The sequence below is a fragment of the Numida meleagris genome, chromosome 4 (assembly GCF_002078875.1).
Source record: "Numida meleagris isolate 19003 breed g44 Domestic line chromosome 4, NumMel1.0, whole genome shotgun sequence".
Classification (NCBI taxonomy): Eukaryota; Metazoa; Chordata; class Aves; order Galliformes; family Numididae; genus Numida; species Numida meleagris.
Window position 1 is genome coordinate 61815447 of NC_034412.1, and position 18651 is coordinate 61834097.

At 39.0% G+C, this 18651-nt stretch overlaps 1 protein-coding gene across 1 annotated transcript in view; it reads right to left on the minus strand.

Moving 5' to 3' along the window:
- The window catches only part of UGT8 (UDP glycosyltransferase 8), a 29717-nt gene continuing 15392 nt past the window's right edge, over positions 4327-18651 (minus strand). Inside the window, exons 3-6 of the mRNA XM_021397393.1 lie at positions 12916-13058; positions 10475-10551; positions 8186-8405; positions 4327-6606 (exon numbers count right to left, since the gene is read on the minus strand). Of these exons, the coding sequence (XP_021253068.1) occupies positions 6255-6606; positions 8186-8405; positions 10475-10551; positions 12916-13058 (792 nt within the window). The 3' untranslated portion in view covers positions 4327-6254. The remainder of the gene's footprint in view (positions 6607-8185; positions 8406-10474; positions 10552-12915; positions 13059-18651) is intronic.

Below are 18651 nucleotides of genomic sequence, written 5' to 3' on the forward strand. Positions count from 1 at the left end.
AGTTTTGCTTCCCTGTATCATTGTTTTAGATCCTTTTAATACATTGCATTTATAATGTTACAGTTCTGTTGTGGCAGTGGTTACACCAGCTTCATGCTGGTATAGTACAAATCAAGTACTGATCTTCTTTCATCCTCTTATTCTTCCTCAGGCTGAGTGACTTCCACTCTACTCTTTGATCATTCCGCAAACTGTCTTTTGCCCATTCTACCTGATGAAAGTAGCCCAAAACCAAGGGATCAGAGAAAAATCAAGGGATCAGAAAAACTCATCTCTTTACTGGTATTTGTTTATCCTTGGTCACCAGGCTGATACATACATAAAGATGTGTGAATGCGAAAGCTTGTTTATTCACTACTTGCGGCTAATTTTGAACCAACCACTGCTTCACAGTTTCCTTTCTCATACTTCACCTTTGTGCCCAAATTACTAAGCTGGATCAGCAGTTCCTACACGACCTTTACCATTCCCAGTTTTGAACAATTATTGTAATTGTGCATTTTCTTGTACCATCAGAACAGATAAAGACATAAAACGCTGCTTATCTGTCTCACAGGCTAATTATTACACTGCACAGCCCAATCCGTGCAACACTGTAAGGTAAAGTTGAGATAAGGAATCCTCCCTGATTTCCAGCCAACAGTTCATACCCACATACCTGCTTTGCTAATCTCTGCTTCAACCATCTGCTTTCCACATGAAATATTTCTCTAACAGAAAGAATCTGACTATTCCTACATATTCAGCTACTCTATCTCACAGCCCACCCGAGTAATTTCCATTTTATGAGAGCTGGTACAATTTTTTTTATTTTTTTTTTTTGTAGCTGTATGGGAACATAAGATTTTGACACTTAGCTTGTCCAAGATGATTCTTAAATATGCAGGAATGTAGTAAAATGTGTACTTCCATGGAATTCAGAATACATTATATAAACTTCTAATAATGTTTGGCTTTGTCATGCAGTAATCAATTACCTGTTACAAGCAAAATGAGGTAACTCTATTTTCCTTGCCTCCACAAGTAGAAGCACAATAGGGTAGGCTCTTCCTCCACCTCCTGCGTCACCACGGTGAGGTGATCTCACCTGAGGATACTGAGCGCAGCCGACTGACAGTGACCAGGAAGGAGTAGAATGCCACACAGCTCAGGAACAAGTACTGAGCTGCCGAGCTCCAGCACCGCTGTGTTCTCCAGGGGCCACAGTGAGATTCCTTTTGTGAGGAAAGTTGATGATCTTGGAGGGGGGATGCAAGGGGATGCAAGATCAGGCCTAGGAGCACTGTATCAGACACAGCCCTGGAGGAACAGTTGTGCCATTTGGGCTCTCTACTGAGACTTGCCCACAAGTCAGTTCTGTTAGTGCTGAAATTACCATTACTAAACCATCCTGCAGTTGAACAGAAGGATGCAAACATCCGGTTTAAAGACAGTAATGAGAGAGCACTGGATAATTTGACTACCGGAAACCTGCATGCTTGTTTGCAAGAAGTTAACAACTCCTCGTTTTTTGCTTTAGCAACCAATTTGTTTCATTACAGAGTAACAGAAAAGACCAAGACATAGATGCATGACACAATCTTATTCCTGTTACTTTAAAGTGATGTAAACCAAGTACAGGAGTTTTGTTTAAAATAGGAAAAGAACTAGAGGTAGCAGTTTTATACAACTAATGGGTAATTTTCACTAGAATAAAATAACCCTCCACTCACCTCTGGTATTTGCCATACTGATCACTGACAAAAGTCTATCTCAGAAGATTGTTGTTGGCTGTTGGGTTTTCCCTCCTATCTTCTCTGTTTTAATGCCAACCAGCAACGCTGATCAAATAGACTTCTAAAATCTCAGATTTAGTAACATCACTTGGTGTGCAGTCCAGAGTTGCATATCTATTTTTAATAAGCCTTTTTAGCATTCCTTAAACACTGATTGAAATTCTGGCTGAAAGCTGACATCAATCACTCATGGATTTCTTCTGCCTCAAAAGGAAATGTTTGCTTCCTATGGCAAAGTGGGCTTTCTTCCCCCCATTTGTCTACAATGCAGATTTGGAACACATCAAAAAATACAGGGTAAAGTTTTTTGTTGTTCAGTCTGAGCCGGTCCATGGAGCACATACAGCTTCCTTTGGATGACCTTGTGCCGTCATTGACAATATTAAGCTCGCCCTCACTCAGGAATGTGCTGGAATGCAATTTTTGTATTTCCTGAGTAAAATAATTATCCAAATGAAAGGAAGAAGTGACGGTCTTCTTGGATATAGCTAAATCTCTCCTACCACTGCTGCTGGGGAAAATCAAAACATATTACTTGAGTTTCTTTACAGCTCTGTAATGGAACAACTGACAGAAAACCAACATGACACTTCTAAGGAAAATTCATTCTTTTCACCCTTTCTTCCCCTCAGATGATCTTCATCCCAATCCTTCCATCCTATTTACAAACTATAAAAAAAAAAAAAAAAAAAAAAAAGAGTAGGGATGTGATTTCAAAGACTTCTCCCCCATATTTTCATAGCAGAATCTTCTCATAAAAGCTGCTGCCTTCTTTCTTGGAAATAAGAGAATTTTACTACTCCAGGGAATCCCAGAAGTATTTGAAAGAACTACAGCCCACTTTTTTTATGCAAGTGTGCACACATGCACTCTGTGTATCCCAATGCACTATTTCTTAAACAGAACTGGATTTAGTGCATACATCAGCTTTGTCTTTGAGCTCCCCTCTCCTCAACAGAAACATATTTCAAAGAAAAATAAGTGACCTCATTGCAGGAAAAAATTACAGCATGTTGAACATTGTAATGTGAAAGAAGAATCATATCTCTCAAATTTGCTGGCCACTAGCTGTCTCAAACGTACAACAAGGAAGGTGGGAGCCACTTGTCAAGACGCTAAAGACACCCACAATTTATAGAAGGTTTTCAAGTCCTCCAAAAACCACCAGAAACAAAAGAAGTGCAGCTCATTTTCAGAATAGAATGAAATGCCCTTCTTCTGTTTCTTACTAATACAGAGATGTGCATGTGCAATAAACTTAATATACAAATAAACTCAATTGTAAACCCATGCAAATTAAAGGGAAAAAAATAGCAGCCTAGCAATAACAGCATTATAATTTTGCTTACGTGTAGGTACATAATAGTATTTTAACTCTGTCTCTGTTGTAAGTGTAACAGATCAGGCAAATGCTAAGCACTTACCTTGCCATAGAATGGGTAAGGAATTGGTTGCATGAAAAGTAAGTGGTACCTTTCAAGAATATCAAAAAGATCTACAAAATATTATTATAAACTTGATCCTTCAAGTGAACTGGAGAGTAAGAAAAAAAATGGTGGCACATTTATTAATTTCCTTAAACTATATATGATAACCATCTCCAGAACCTGTTTCTGCAGGCAGTAAATAAACTGTCTTGTTTTTTATGGCTGCTTTATTCTTTAATAGTTGAGTTATTCAGAGGAAGTACGAAAGCAGAATATCAAAGCCTATGGTGAGTGCCCAAGTCTCAAACACTTCTGAAAACCTTTATGGAAGTGACCTATGTCTGCTACACTGCTTATTGTGGCTATTTCTTGGCTGCTTGTTTTGCCCACAGAATATTTTATTTTGCTTTTCCCAATTACCTTAATGCACAGCTATGAAGCGCCTATTTGGGAAAGCATAAAACCCGTGCAGAAAGCGGTGCAGGGTCTATGCCATTCCACAGAGGGACTTCAACACACCTAACCCTAGGAAACGCTCAGAAGCAACTGCTTTGGCGCCAGTTCTGCTCTTCTCTCAGACACATTTGTGGCAGTGTTCCTCCCAAATAATTGCCATTAACCATCTACTTCTTCTAATGCAGCTTCCAGTATTACAAAAAGTAACCACAGCACTAGATCGTATTGCAGCTTACAAGAACGTAAATTTGAACAGAACAGGTATTTCTGTAGTTTGGTGGATCAGACCCTTCTAGAAGTTTGGTATTAAAACCGAGAGCGCAGGAACTTGGTATTTCAGAAACAATCATATCTCTTGTAACACTGCTTTTTGGTTTTGCTTTCTAAGAAACAAATAAGACATGTACAACACGAGAAAAATTCACACACAAACTGACCTGAAGAACTCTGGTTAAGCACTCACTCTTCCAATTGTTTCAACAGTCCCAGAGGAAATACGTCTATGTTCTATAGATAATAATGTTTGACTTCAAATACATGTCATGCATCATTGCATATACTGAAAACAAGAAATCTGTGTATCTTCGCCATTCACATATATGCACGCACATGGACTGGGTACTTCAAAATAGCATTCATATGAATAAAAATATACTTCCAACAACAGATTTTCTCTATTAAATTCATGTTTATTGCTTAAGTTTTATCACAGTGGAGATTAAATTATGCTTAATCATCCGGTCAGTGCTTTTGTACCTTCTTCAATGCAAAAAAAACATTTAAACCAAGTCATTCATACACTCGAAGTCTTACTACCATCCCACCATTCATCGCCTCCTTATGTTCCTTTAGTTGACACAAACTGTAAGATTGTAAAAAGGTATAGATAATAGGCTTATTTATAACACCATTTTCTTCAAGTATTCAGAAAGCAGTACAAGTACCCGTACTGCATATTAGAAAGATATCTGTACTGTTATTTATTGCTATAGGATAGAGGCTCCTGATGGAATGGCAATGAAATATTGCATCACTGTGTATGAGGATGATCTCAGCTCTCTGTTATCGTCACAACTCTTCCCATGTTAGTGAACAACACTAGGTAAAATGGGTTTCCTTCCTTCCTCTTCCAGGCATGGGATTTCAAACTACAAATAAATAAAGCATACACTCACAACGTGTGTAGTGCAAATTCCAAGTAAACAGAATGACACGGAAATAAATGCATAGTTGCCAACTCCGGTTTGGCAGGGCCACACTGATTTTGCCACTCGGCACCCTGCCTCCCTGCCCTGGGTTTGTACTGAACCATCACAGGGTTCCCATGTCAGCTGCAGTGATTGAAAGAGATTGTTGCAGGGAGGGTCTGGAGCTGGGGACAGGAGGCACAGCTGCCCCACACTCTGCATCAGCCTGGCTGGGCTCTGTGTTGTGCCTCCCACTGAGCCTGAAGCTGGAGGATGGTGCCTCCCAGTGGGCAGCCTCCTGCCCCATGGTCTCAGAAGGGACATTGGCAACTATAGGAAATATGGATTGCGCGGCCCAGACTAAGAGAAGGTAATAGTTTCTCAGATACAACCATTGAAAGAGAACATCTACAACATTGTGAATTAGAAAAAAAACAGAAAAATAATGAGAATTAATAGGAAAGACATTCAACTTTTAGCATTTTCTTGGTTGCTTCTTAAATCCCAAATAGCAGTTCGATTCTGCACTGCTTTAGGCCATTACAAAACCTTCTGCATTAAGCACAGGGGTGGATTTTGTTTTGTTTCATTTATTTTAATTATGCAAATCTACTTCCCACACAGCCATATTTAAACTGAAATAGAATTTCCTAATATTTTCATGGCATAAATTACATATGTAGAGAAAGGCAACAAATACAATTTTGTATAAATTAAAAATTAAGACTTATTGAAGACTTGCTCAGCACTCTTTTCTCTAAAGCACTGGTAGTGAGCAGAAGAGTCATGCAGCTTACCAGAAAACATAGTATACATTTTTTGCCATTTTTCTTCAGTGCTCATTTTAAGAATTTTTTTTTTTAAATGTCTGTGTTCTCAGTTTGCAACTTCCTATTTCTTGCACAAGCATCGGGATTTTTTTTTTTTTTAAAACAGCATTCTTATACATATTGAGCCTTCAACATATGAAACACAGAGCTAGCACTAAGTTCTCCCAGCTAAAGATGGATATAATAATAAAAAAATAAAAGGAAAAAAACTCTGCAAATAAAAAGAGACCTTTCCTCACTTGGGACACACACATTTAGCTTTTAAAAAACTGAAAATTCATAAATATGATCATCATATAACTTTAGAGAATTAAGGCTTCTAAAAATTTCAGTGCCAAAATAACCTTTCTGCATCAGTATTAAGAATAAAATATTTCCATTTTAGGTTGTGCTTGGTTTTTTTCTTTCTTTTTTTTTTTTTTTAAATACGTTCCTTAGTTTCCACAGAATTTTGTCACATATTATTACATACTGAAGGGGAGTGTTAGAACTGCTTACTGATGTTTTAAGTAGTTGTTAGACTAAGTTACAGCGATAAAACTCAATTACTTTACATGAGGGGTTGGCTCATTTCACTTTTTACTCATGCTTAATGTGGCCATTTCTTCTATGCTTGCCATTTGGTATCCCGTTCTGGCAATGTCCATTAACAGTGCTATGTTCATCATTTGACCAAATATGTTTGCTTTGTTTGCGGATAAATTTTGTTAGCTTGGCCAAAATATAATAAAATAAGGCAGCACCCACTAGTACAACAAAGGCAATATCCAGTAAGAAATACTGATATAAAGAGATGCTGTAAACAGCGGCACGTAGATGTTGTGCTCCGTTGTGACGGAGGATGTAGTTAATCCAGTACACAGTCCGGTTAACAGGATGACCAGGTTGGTCTTTGTGAATTTCAGACAGCCTCTGAGCCCGTTGCCTGTAGCTGTATGAAAGAGACGAAGAAAACGGAATAAGGTAAAAAGCATAGCCAGTGCTGAGCAATGCAAGTCTTTGTAAACACGTAAATACACACAAGAGATCAAAAGGTGTCCTTCTACTGCAGGACTCTCCCAGTAAACCACATACAGAGGAATGTACACAAGGCATAATCTCTTGACATTGGTCATTACAGCTAATTGACAAAGAATTACCAAAAATACAGAACCATGGGTGACTGAAGGCTGAAATCCACCCTTCAGCAGCAGGTGTGTAGAAGGGATGAAATGTCAATCCAATCTGCACTCAGGCAGGAATCCTATCCTATGGCAACATACTCCAACACACCGCTCCTGCTATTGTGCAACGGAGTTATTAGAGAAATAGAAATTAGAGAACAAACTGAGAAACTCAGTTTTAGCTGTGTACTTCCTCTTCAGTCCAGAGTTCAGCTTAAAACTGATTTTTCATAATGGGCTGCCCCTAGCAAAGGATCACATGAATTCCTTCTCATCCCACAGCTGCAGGGTCAGCAGGTTATTTGAGCAGAACTTGCCTTTATACTAGGAATAATTATACAAGAGAAAGCTGGGGCAACCGATGCTACTGAGATTTCATTAGCAACACTCCTTTTCACCAAGCTTCTGCTGCTAACGAGCTCATTTCTTATAGATTTCTCCTTTTCCAAGGCAAGTGCTGCTTCAAGACTTTGTTCCCATGAAAGCAAGAAACATTGTCATCATTGTACTCCAAAATATCTATTAACTTCATACAAGAACTGAGCTGAGTCATTCTTTTTAATCCAGAGATAGTCAGCACATCCCAAGCGTTTAAACTGACTCTCCTCAGACTTCGGTATTTCTGAGTAAATTCATTTGATGAAACCAAAAAAAGGTATGAAACCTAGATCATGAACTTGTACTGCACTGCATCTGAATGACAAAAAAATTACAGGAAGAGGCCAGAGCCCTCATATAATATTGTTTGTTGCAATGACAATGTTCTAATCAATGTGAATGACCCTCCCAACTCTAAAAGATCTATGTTAGAGATATCTTCTTTCTGTCCAGATAATAATTTTGTCTTTTTTTTTTTTAATCAAATCATGGGTCTTTAGAATAGTCACTTTTCGAGTACTGCCATATTTTCAACTACAAGCCAAATGCAGCACCCTACAACAGTATAGATATACTTTCCTCAAGCCTCCCAAGGGAGCGTAACAGACAGATTGCTACATATTTTACTGTAGTGTAATCAAGACACATGAAAGGAGATGCTGGCCTGCAACAAAAAGTCAATTAGGCTAGGTTTGTTTCCGTAATCTTGTCCTTCCCATGGCAAAAGTCACAGCGACAGAAAAGCAAATGAGACGTGAGTTTTGGTATGCTGATCAACAAGCTTGGCATCTACACAGAAATATGGTCAGTTGAGTAATCCTGTGAAATGGGAACAACTATCCAAAGACCTGCCACTGCCAGGCACACAAATAAACACCAACACATTTTTTTTCCCTTGCATGAAGGCTCTGTATCTAACCCAAAACAATAAATTAAAATAAAAGCAAGAAACAATCGCTCATTCCATACCTGGGATCATTAATAACTTTTTCTAGTGCTTCATGCAATTCACTCTCAGTGACAGTCTTCCAGTTCAACAGTATTCCCATGCCTTTCGCCTGCACTCGGGTCATAGTATCATAATGGTCTCCGAAAAGGGGAATTCCCACCACTGGAACCCCATGGTACATGGTTTCAAAAATGCTGTTCAAACCGCCATGACTAAGAAAAGCTTTAATGTTAGGGTGACCTGGAAATAGAAGAGGTACGAACACAAAAATAAACTTCTACATCTCCTTAATGTAGCATTATTGAAGCAACTGGTTACAATACATTTATCACTGGATTCCTATGGCTCCAGTCTGGAAAGGTAGAATGAATGCAATTTTTTTCTGAAGTTCCCGCCTACTTAAACCCACTCTGCAGAAATTTTGCATGCATTAGATTATTCCATTATATATGAATAGAGATGAAATAGCTGATATGAATTAAAATTATCATGTATGAGTTGTCTAAAATTACATAGGTCACTCCAAAAGTAATGCTTCCTTATTCCCATGAAAACTACAACAGATGCAAAGAGCAAAGTAACACTTGATACAGCAAGTTCTCAGCTACAAAACACTACTTTTCAATATTGTCACCACCATTAGCTGATTTGTGAGGGTGAGCTGATCAAGATGCTCTTCATTTCATGATGTGACAGCTGTGTATGGCTGTCCAGAATGTGGCTTGTCTTTCACATCACTGCTCCTCACTGCCTAAACGCGTCTCCCACAGCCTCACTGTGCTAACAGCCACTGTTTGGTCTCCATAAACGTTCAGCAAGTGTCAATGAATGAAAATGGGTGCCATTTTGTCTGCAGGGAGGAATTAAATTCCACATCTCTGCTTCATATACAATTCCATGTCAGATGTCATTCTGCCAGACTGCCCCTCTGTTGCCATGAGTTGCATGGCATCAAAACATAGCAGAGTATCGGTAGGAAGTTTCAACCTTTACTGCCACACCACAAAATCTGCCTCTGACATTGTGGGCCAACGTAACAGAACAGGGGGCATTACTTTCAGAACAGTCCTCTTATTAATGGAGTAATTAATACACTATACTTCTGAGTAACTGCAGTTGGTGACTAGAACTAGTATTTACCTGTTTAGTATTACAAATGAATGAGAGAAAGAACACTTTTCCTTATTATTCATATGAACGACAAGCTATTTAATGACAGGACAACTGATGTTGTATTCTCTGAAGCTTTACATGCCTTACCTCAGGCTAGCAAGATATGACAATAATGACAGCAATATACTCCCCTACTGCTACGCAATGGAGAAATGAGAGCACCTCAGCACAGTTTAGTAATCAAAAAGATCTACCTGGTTCAGAAGTCATTCGCCTAATAACTACATTATGATAACTACTCTGGTTGACGTGAATGTACATTGACGCACATACATTCTTAATGTATTCATCAGTGCTCATTATAGTACCAGTGACTGTGCAAATGCACAAATGTCTAGGTGTCCCAGAGATAGTCATAAGCATTCTGCAGAACTTGGGATCCAATAAATTCAGCTGCACAACAACACAGAAGGAAGGGAAAGAAAAAGCGAATACATATACTCTAATATATAAACTTTACCAACAGATGAAGTAAGACCAAGCTTTATCGCTCCATTCAAGAACTCAGAGAATCTCAGGACAGTTAAACAGAAAGATTATTATCAACTTGCAACACATCCCCAATTTCTGTTAAAGATTTCACTGGAAAATTTGAAAAACACATATACTGGTAATATTAATAATAAATACGTAATCAGTATGTTCAGTGCCTGAAGACTTGGTGTAATATGAACAAATTTTATATGTTTGGTTTGGAGATTCTTCCATGAATAGTCTACTTAAGTCCACACCACAGATTCTTCATTACTGAGAAGTTAACAGTTAATGGTCACCAATTCCCTAAAACAGCAGATTCTAGAAAATTCCCATTCATCTTTTATAATTCTTTTTTTTTTTTTAACTGTGTAGATTGCATAGCATACGAGACTTTTCACAACAAATGTTCCCATTCATTAAGTCAAATAGGCTTGGGAATGACTATGACCTTCCACTCAACTGACTGAAGAAAAGATAGGGAGTCGACACCAGATAAAGAGAATTAACATCAGAAAGAACGTTTCATTTCATCATCAAGAATGATACGTTCTTGCTCTATGACTTCTATTACTATGACTGCTATTTGAATAAAATACTGTTGGAAGAGCAAACTGAATTTGAGTGAGAATAAACAATATATCTTAACTATAGATACTCACCAAGAAGGTCGTTTTGTGGTAACCATTCTATAAGCTTTGTATTGTTGCCTAGATTCCTAGGTTTGTTACCTGAAAACCTGAAGCGATAAAATCAAATTGAAGCTAAGTTATCAAAACCTCCGAAATTGATAAATTCTAAACAGAGAATCAAACCAAATGATCCAGATTTCTAATTACATTGGGATACTGTTTACTTACCATTACAAGAAAACAAATGCTATAAAAGTAATTAGAAATAATTTCCATTTTCATTCATTTCCTTATAATCTGGCTCAAAATGCAATGTTTTCTATTTAAATAACGTCAATACAGTTACTTTAAAAAGCATATTATAAGTCCTACCGCTGTTACTGGAAGAAAGTGTTATAATCTTTCTGTGGCTCTGAGTTTGTTACTTTACTGAAAACTCTGATTAATACTACATAAGTAACTCCACTGAGAACACTCAATCAGCACATAAATAGTAAGCCCTAAGGCATTCCCTTTCAGTTGGCCAGTTTCCTACAGCTCTTAAGAATTGACAGCATCTCATTTTAAAAGGAATTAATAGTACAAGGAAAGGAAAGGGTGACAGTCCAGATTATGAGGCAAGAAGCTATTGATGGAAAGGCTGGGATCAGACTGCAGAACAGCTACATTTTTGTTACTTCATCAACTGCCCGAAATCTAGTGGCAATGTCTTGCTCACCTGAGTTAGTTGGGAAGGTTAATTAACAGAATACAACCTTTAAATACAAACTGATTCGTGTGTTACATACTGCTTATATGCAAATTAAATATATTCTAAACTGAAAAAGAAGAGGGAAAAAAGTAACAGTGACTAGAGAATTTCTTTTTTTTTTTTCCCCCTGACCACTCCAGAAGAGAGCTTAGAATATTTAGAAGTATTCTGGTTGTTAGAGAACATTAGAATTATAACTACATAACAAACCACCTAGGTATTCTCAATTAAGTAAACCAAGAAGCTTGCATATTCCATGATGTTGAAAATTAAACTAAACAAATTTCCTGACCTTAAATAAAAGCAAATAAACCATAAATCTCACACTGGTTTTGGTGCTAAATAGTACCACATAACCTGAAGATAATTAAGAAGTATAGGGATTCTTTGATTTGGCATCCTGACATAAGACTGTCAAGGAGTACCATCTTTCCCATTCTCAGAAATGTCTAGTAGAAAAACTACCTGCTTCCAACATAGATCAGAAGTCAATAATCTGAAAAGCAGAAAATCACAAAGCAAAACTGGACTCAATTTCATGTTTAGGTGTCTTGTTACAGAACTCAAATTCACACTGATGTGACTGAAAGCCACTCAGCTCTCCCAAAGGCCCTGTCTCACACCTAAACATCTTCCCGTCCCAGAAATTATGGCTGGGGTTGAAAAGGACCTCAAGGATCATCATTCCTTCATCATTTTGAAGGAAAGAAACAGTAGTTAGGTCCCTGCTGGGGGACATTTTGGATAAAGGACTGAAAATAGAACAACACAAGAAAAAACAACAAAAACAGCACTGGTAAGAAAGACACTAGTGAAATAAAAAATAAGTAACAGAAAGCTTCAACTGAAATTGTTACTTCTGCACTAAAAAATATCCCCAAGAATATCTATTAAAATTCCTTATTTACTAGAGAAAGTGGATACTTCCTACAGTGAGAAATCCAGCAAAAACATGAAAAAGTATAGAACAATACAAAAAGCAGTAAGATCAATTGAGACTAAAGACTAATTACAAGCCAAGCATCACTGCAGTCTTCATAAGGAACAAACATAGAGCAGTAGTTCACATTAGTTCCTCTGAATTTTACTCCAGCATGATGAAGCATGTAAAGCAGAGCAGACTAAGAACAGCTGTTCCTCAATTTTTACACAATTTTTAGAGAGCCGCTTGCAATGTTTTTACAACAGCAACAAATCTTATCACTTATTCCTTCTTCTGCATATTTTTATTCCTCTGATTCCTCACAGAGAAAGACAATTAAGAGGAACAATTATCAGAGTCCATGTTTCCGTAAGATAGGAGGGAAGGAAGCAGGATGTAAGAGGAAAGCTGGTGGGTGAGGGGAAAGCAAGCCTTGAATCCTTCATGAGATTAGATAAGGAGAATGGTGCTCTCACTTCCTACAGTGGCTCCTTGATCAGAAGTGATGAGACTATGTCACAAATGTTACAACCTTTTTCACTCTTTTCACTGTCCTCAATCCTAGGATATAAATTCAGTAGAGAAGTATATAACCTATGCTTTATCCTGCCACAAAATCATTGCTCCTCCTTATTGCCAGGGGACTGTAATGTTTCTACAAAGAGCATCTTTCAAGAGTCAGGTTCTCCGCACTACTCAGGCTGAATTTCAGATTCTGTGTTACATGCAACACTAAAGACGGCACAATAGGAAATGACTGTGCTTTCAATTACCCCCAGTACGTGTCATTGCACTTACCTCCAAATAACTCTCTGAGGCAGTCTTGCCAGAGCATGTGCTAACTTGTTTGCTACATCTTCTGACAGATATTTCACTCCAGCTCCAAATGACACGAGGACAAAGCCATTTTCATTAGCACCGTTCACCCATGTTTGGAGATCCTGTTAAAGTAAAGTTTATGCCAAACACTTAGAAGCAAAGGTAATCAACAGACACATTAAATAAGCATTGCTTAGCACAAGCATTTTCTGGTCCCTCGTTATTTCACAGGCCAAGTTTCAACAGTCATAGACATTTTGGAAATTACTGAGAGCAATGTTTGAGAATGCATGGTATAGACTATGAGCATCAAAATTCTTCCAGGTTTGTTCTAGCTTCTGTATTAACAACTAACTTCCTGAGGCAATTATTTAACCTACTAGTTGGCACATTCACATGTCAAAAAACAAACAAGAAAAAACAACAAAAAAATCCTGCATTTTCATGCAGCAAAATATAAGTAGGACTGTCTTGAAGTATCAGCCCCAAAGTAAAATACAAGAAAAAAAATAAATGAACAAAGTCGGGGACTCAATTATGCCATCTCCAGCATTGAAGAAAATGTCAGCACACAATAATGGTTATTTTTATTTAATTTACATAAAAATAATAAAACAACTTGAAAAGAAGCTAGAGCCTTCAAAAAACACCTCCCAGTGCCAGGGTGCTGCAGCCCTCGGTCTGGAGGAGGAGGTCTGCAGCAGTCTTGAAGCAGCTCTCCCAGGTGTCGAGATGACATGCCAGAGTGTGCTGTGGCCTCCACTCCTATCAGTCAGAAGCTAAAATGGCTGTCCCGTACAATGACAGAGGCTTCATGTATCAAAGAGCAGGCACAGCCTAGCACCTCCAAGTGACTGTGGTTACTGATGAAATCGTATCCATCGGGTGACATTTTCATTGGGACTGAAGAAATCAGCAAGCCAGAGAGGTGGCTTGAGCCCAGCTGGCACAGAGGGCTTCAGAGCTGGTGCATCTACCCACAGCCTGAGCTCTGCTAGCTGTAACTTACAAAGAAAAGAGGAAAGAAACACAACGATATCCACACAGTTCTACTATCCAGATCCACATGTGTATTGCTGAAGGCCCACTCCTAATACACGTGTACCTGAAGATGCACTTAGCTGTGCCAATGTCATCGCCATCTCCCAGATGTGAGGGAGAGGAAGGTGGCAGCAACGCAACTGCTCTGTGGCACGCCCTGAGGAATTCCACACACATCTCCCAAAGGCCACAAAGGTCTGCTAGCACTGTCTGGTGCACTGAACTCAGCTTCAACTCTGTACCTCAGGCCCCAGCATCCAAAACACCGGCCATCCAGCCGCTGTTGGCCGCACAGGCCCTGAGGCAGATCTCTGAGCGGCAGCCAGACACTGTTGCAGGACGCATCTGGAAACAGCTGTGCCTGTGAGGAGAGCAAAGCAAGGCCTGCACCAGTGGTACCAGCTTCCAAGCAAACCCCACACCAAGCGCTGCTGGGCACCTTCAAAGTGTCACTGTACTAAAAACCTCCCTGCACTGGGTCCAGCCACATTCCCAGCTCGTGTGGCAGGCAGGTAACAGTTAAGTTACAAAGGAGACAGCAAAACCTGAGCCTCAGGGCTGACTTTGTGGCAGTGGGGTTTATGTAACTGGTAAAAACGCAAGCCAGCAGATGCGCCTACCTAACTCCAGCAGCTCTCTGCAGCGTCAGAAGAAAAAACATCTGAGAGCATTAGATGGAGCAGAGCTGCAAGCTAAACAAGTCGCAAACACAAGAGCAATGTCATCAGGCTTCAAGAAAAAAACACAGAAAGATGTAAAAGGTCTAGTGTACCATTGCTTGCAGAAACACATTCAATTTCTAATTTCCAATACAACTGTTTACAGGGGAAACTAGACAGTTATCTCACTGACTTACAGATGTCGGTGTGCCAATACCTTATTTTTCCCAGGATTGGTTTAACTCTATTATCATCCAATCGAAATGTAAGGCTGCTCAGCAATAGGAAATGAGTAAAAGGAAATTTAAGTACCCTGTTCACAATGTGCCTCTTGTCCTGGCAATAAATAGCAGGCTAGACAGCAATGGGGTAACGCTGCGCTATCGTATCTGGGCACAAAACCACAAAAGCTACCACAAAAACCAGCAGGCATAACAAAGAACCGTACATTAGACACTAGTGCCCACTGTGCACTGGAAAAAGGGATTTCCATTTTCTCTAGAATCCATGCTTCATTTTTCTTCATCTTTTTCTAGTGCCCTTTCTTCTCCATTTTTTCTTAAGTCTGCAGAGGGAAGGGGAATAAGGGGAAAGAAGGGGGAAGTATCTGCAACCTGCCTTGAAACTGAATCATTTATTATTGCCTAAACTTTTGGCAGAGAAGTTTCCAGCTGGTTTTGTGATTTATTTCAAGTTTGTCCTTGAATTTTTCTTAAAGACCTAAGGCATGCTCCAAATCTAGTTATATTGTAGTCGCTTAGTGGTTCAACTACTTACATCTTCCTATCTGTTCTTTAAAGTTAAATAGAAAAAAAAAAAAGTGGGCTCAATGACAAGTCTTTCTAAAAATCAATTACATACCATGCTCTAAATGACATATCTGTGCCCATTTGCAATATTTGACCATGCTATGCTCCAATAACTAAAGTCACTTGTTATAAAACCCCATGTGTCTTGTGTTCCCCTTCATGAGCAGGATGCAGTTTATTTCTTAGTATGTACTTTCCATACAACTAATCATTTGAGCTGAAGTATCCCATGGCATAACAAATGTAAGGCTCAAGAAGCCAGTGGGGGGAAACAGTCCGCTGCACCTCATACTTAAAACAAGGAAGAACTGGCCACAAATGTGAAGGTCACGGGCAGACCTAGCTGCAGTTATTACAGGCAGTTGTTCAGGGTACTGAGAGGACGAGGACAGAATTAACACGTCTCCTGAACTTCAGCTGAGCTGACTTTGGCCTTTTCAAGGAACTGCTTGGAAAATAGGTGGGATACAGTCCTAGAGAGAAAAGAGGGGCTCAAGAGCACTGGTTGATACTCAAAAGCATCATCTCCTCCAAGCTCAAGTCCAGCTGGGAACATGCTTGCTTTAAAAAAAAAAAAACAAAAAAAACACCACTGCTGGCCCTACTGCTAAAACACTTCTCACTCAGTATCGAAGTTCTATCTACCACTACTTAGGCATGGTCAGACGTGGTTTCTACTAGAAATTAGCCTACTGTAACTCAGATATGGCTCCCAAGACTACTGCTACTTCTCTCCTTCGTGCTCAGTTAGAAATTCTGTGATACTTCACAACTCTGTGATGTATTCACATAATTGAAACTATACATCATAATGTACACATGGAGAAGGTATAAAATATTTCCTTGCAATGACATTTCCAAAGCAGTATTCAACAATCTCCATGTGTAACAAATAGCTATTAAGCATGGAGAATTTTATGCAGGAGGGAAACAAGAAACGAACTTTACTCTGTACCATGGCAATAGAATCATTCCACAAGCAGGCTTTTGAGTTTTATTATTGTGCAATAGCAAGGCAACCTGTTTTATGTTATTATGGCTATTTCACAGCCAAACCTTTGTAATCCTTCCCTGTGAAACGTGTCCATGGTTCAACAGAACATAACATGTAATAGATGCACAAACATTATGAAGAGGGAACTTAACATTTTGACAGGCAAGACAAGATCCTGCCATCAAACTCAAACAGAATGAACTTGTTTGCCATCTTACGTGAGATTATAAAACTTAACAGAATGTGAATACCTCCATTTTGTGTAAATAGAAGCTTTTTGAGTGTTTCTTCTCTTGACGCACTTAAGTGGGAAAACGTGCACATCTGTAAGCTCTCCCAGCAGGACCCAAGCAATTCAAGTTTCCATTAACTTCAGAGGAAGCACATCTGACTTCAACAGTCAGGTCTATGGAAGGATACGATGTGGGGTTTGCCATGCTCTGAGCTGCAGAGGTGCAAACCAGCTCCGATCTTACAGGTGTTTAACTGGATAAAGGCAAGCGAAGCAGGTGAGGACCAGTCTCCGAGAGAAACCATCTACATGGCTACTGGGGGCTACAAGACCGGAGGTGGATGATGTCTGCCCAACTCGAATCTGAAACTTAAGAACTTGGAATTTGTCCTTAGGTTATATTTTAAAATACAAAATTTGACAGAGGCAAAACCGTTGAGTCAACCTAGAAAACATCCAGATGATTTTCAACTCAGTTTATCATATTTTGACACCACCTCGAAGTTCTTCCTCCATTCAAATATGCCTGGATTTTACTTAAGGCTCACTTCATGCTGGTATTAAGAGGAATTGCTTGCTTGCCTCTTGATCTGCAGGCCCTTTCCAATCTGCTTCCCCAGAGGGGAGCTGAAATCACTGCTGAGCAGGAGCTGCAGAAAAGGAACTGCAGACTTGTCAGAACAAAGGATCTCCTTGCATGTATTTGTATATATTCTGGCATTACATAGCAATAATTAAATAGGATCACTAAACATTACTAAAAATGCAAGAGTCGAGGAAAAGGAGAACAGGGGAACCAATATTCCCTCTTTGCAAAGCCACACAAGCTAGTGATCTGGAGGAGTCCACAAACTCTCCGGTTCCCTTCACTATTTCTGAAGTTTTTTTGTTTTTGTTTTTTTTTAAAGTACAGATTTCCTAAGGTAAAGATCTAGCAGAGTTGAACCCAAGCGAGTGGTGTTTATAAACCTTTGGTTGCAGAATCATTTGAATGTCCTGCTAAAGTTAGCTGCGCCATGGTACAAAGGCTCCTTATATTTTGTCCTTTCCCCATTCTTTGTGTAGCCTATAAAATATAGAGGTAATAGAGTTTAAAAAAAAAAAAAGCAGAGTATGATCTTGGCACATGAAAGAGATTGAATACTTTACCACCTTCATTACTACAGCTATACACTAAATTTGTGCATATACATTCCTAACATTTAATTTGCAAAGCACACAGCAATAAGCAATGCAGAATTAGTAGCTCAAAACTTTTGTTTTGCTCTAATCTTGCAAAACCTGAATCACAGAAGAGACTATGCCGATGCAATAGAACTCTTTTTTTCAGCGTATCTTGCCACTCTATTCTTGAGTCACCTTTCTGCCTTTTTATTGACTTAGACCACACGAGCCCTAACACTCCAATAATCAGTGTCAAGAAATCAAGAACAGAAACCAGAGAAACCAGCTTTGCCTTCATCTGAAGAGAAGGAACACACATATCAACTTAGCCACCAGTTACTGAGCTCTGAAGACTGGCAATCCCATAAAAAAACACTGACCTATATTAGAATCAAGTGAAATCACCACTCTGTACACTAGATAGCTTCACAGATACCTAGGCTTACCCAGTGTGAACTTAGTTATTTTTTCTTCTAAATCCACTTACACTCTTGTCTTCCAGCACATTCCGTCTTCCTAATTTAATTATGCACCATACGAAAACTGAGCCAGAATGAGTCACTAGACCTGCCTTTGTTAAAAACCATGTTCTTTATTTGGGCAGCATTTTACAGCTCCTCACTTACAGCATGAAAGCTACTTCATTTTGCCCAGTTTAAGTAATGTTCAGATTTGCTGTAAATTCAGTTTGAGACTCAATCAGGCACAAGAAATTGTTCAGTCCTAGCCCAGTCAACAATTGCAGACATTTCCTTCACTAAGGCAACTTGAAAAACTGACCAGAAGCTTCGAGATATAAACCTTGTTTTCCCCATT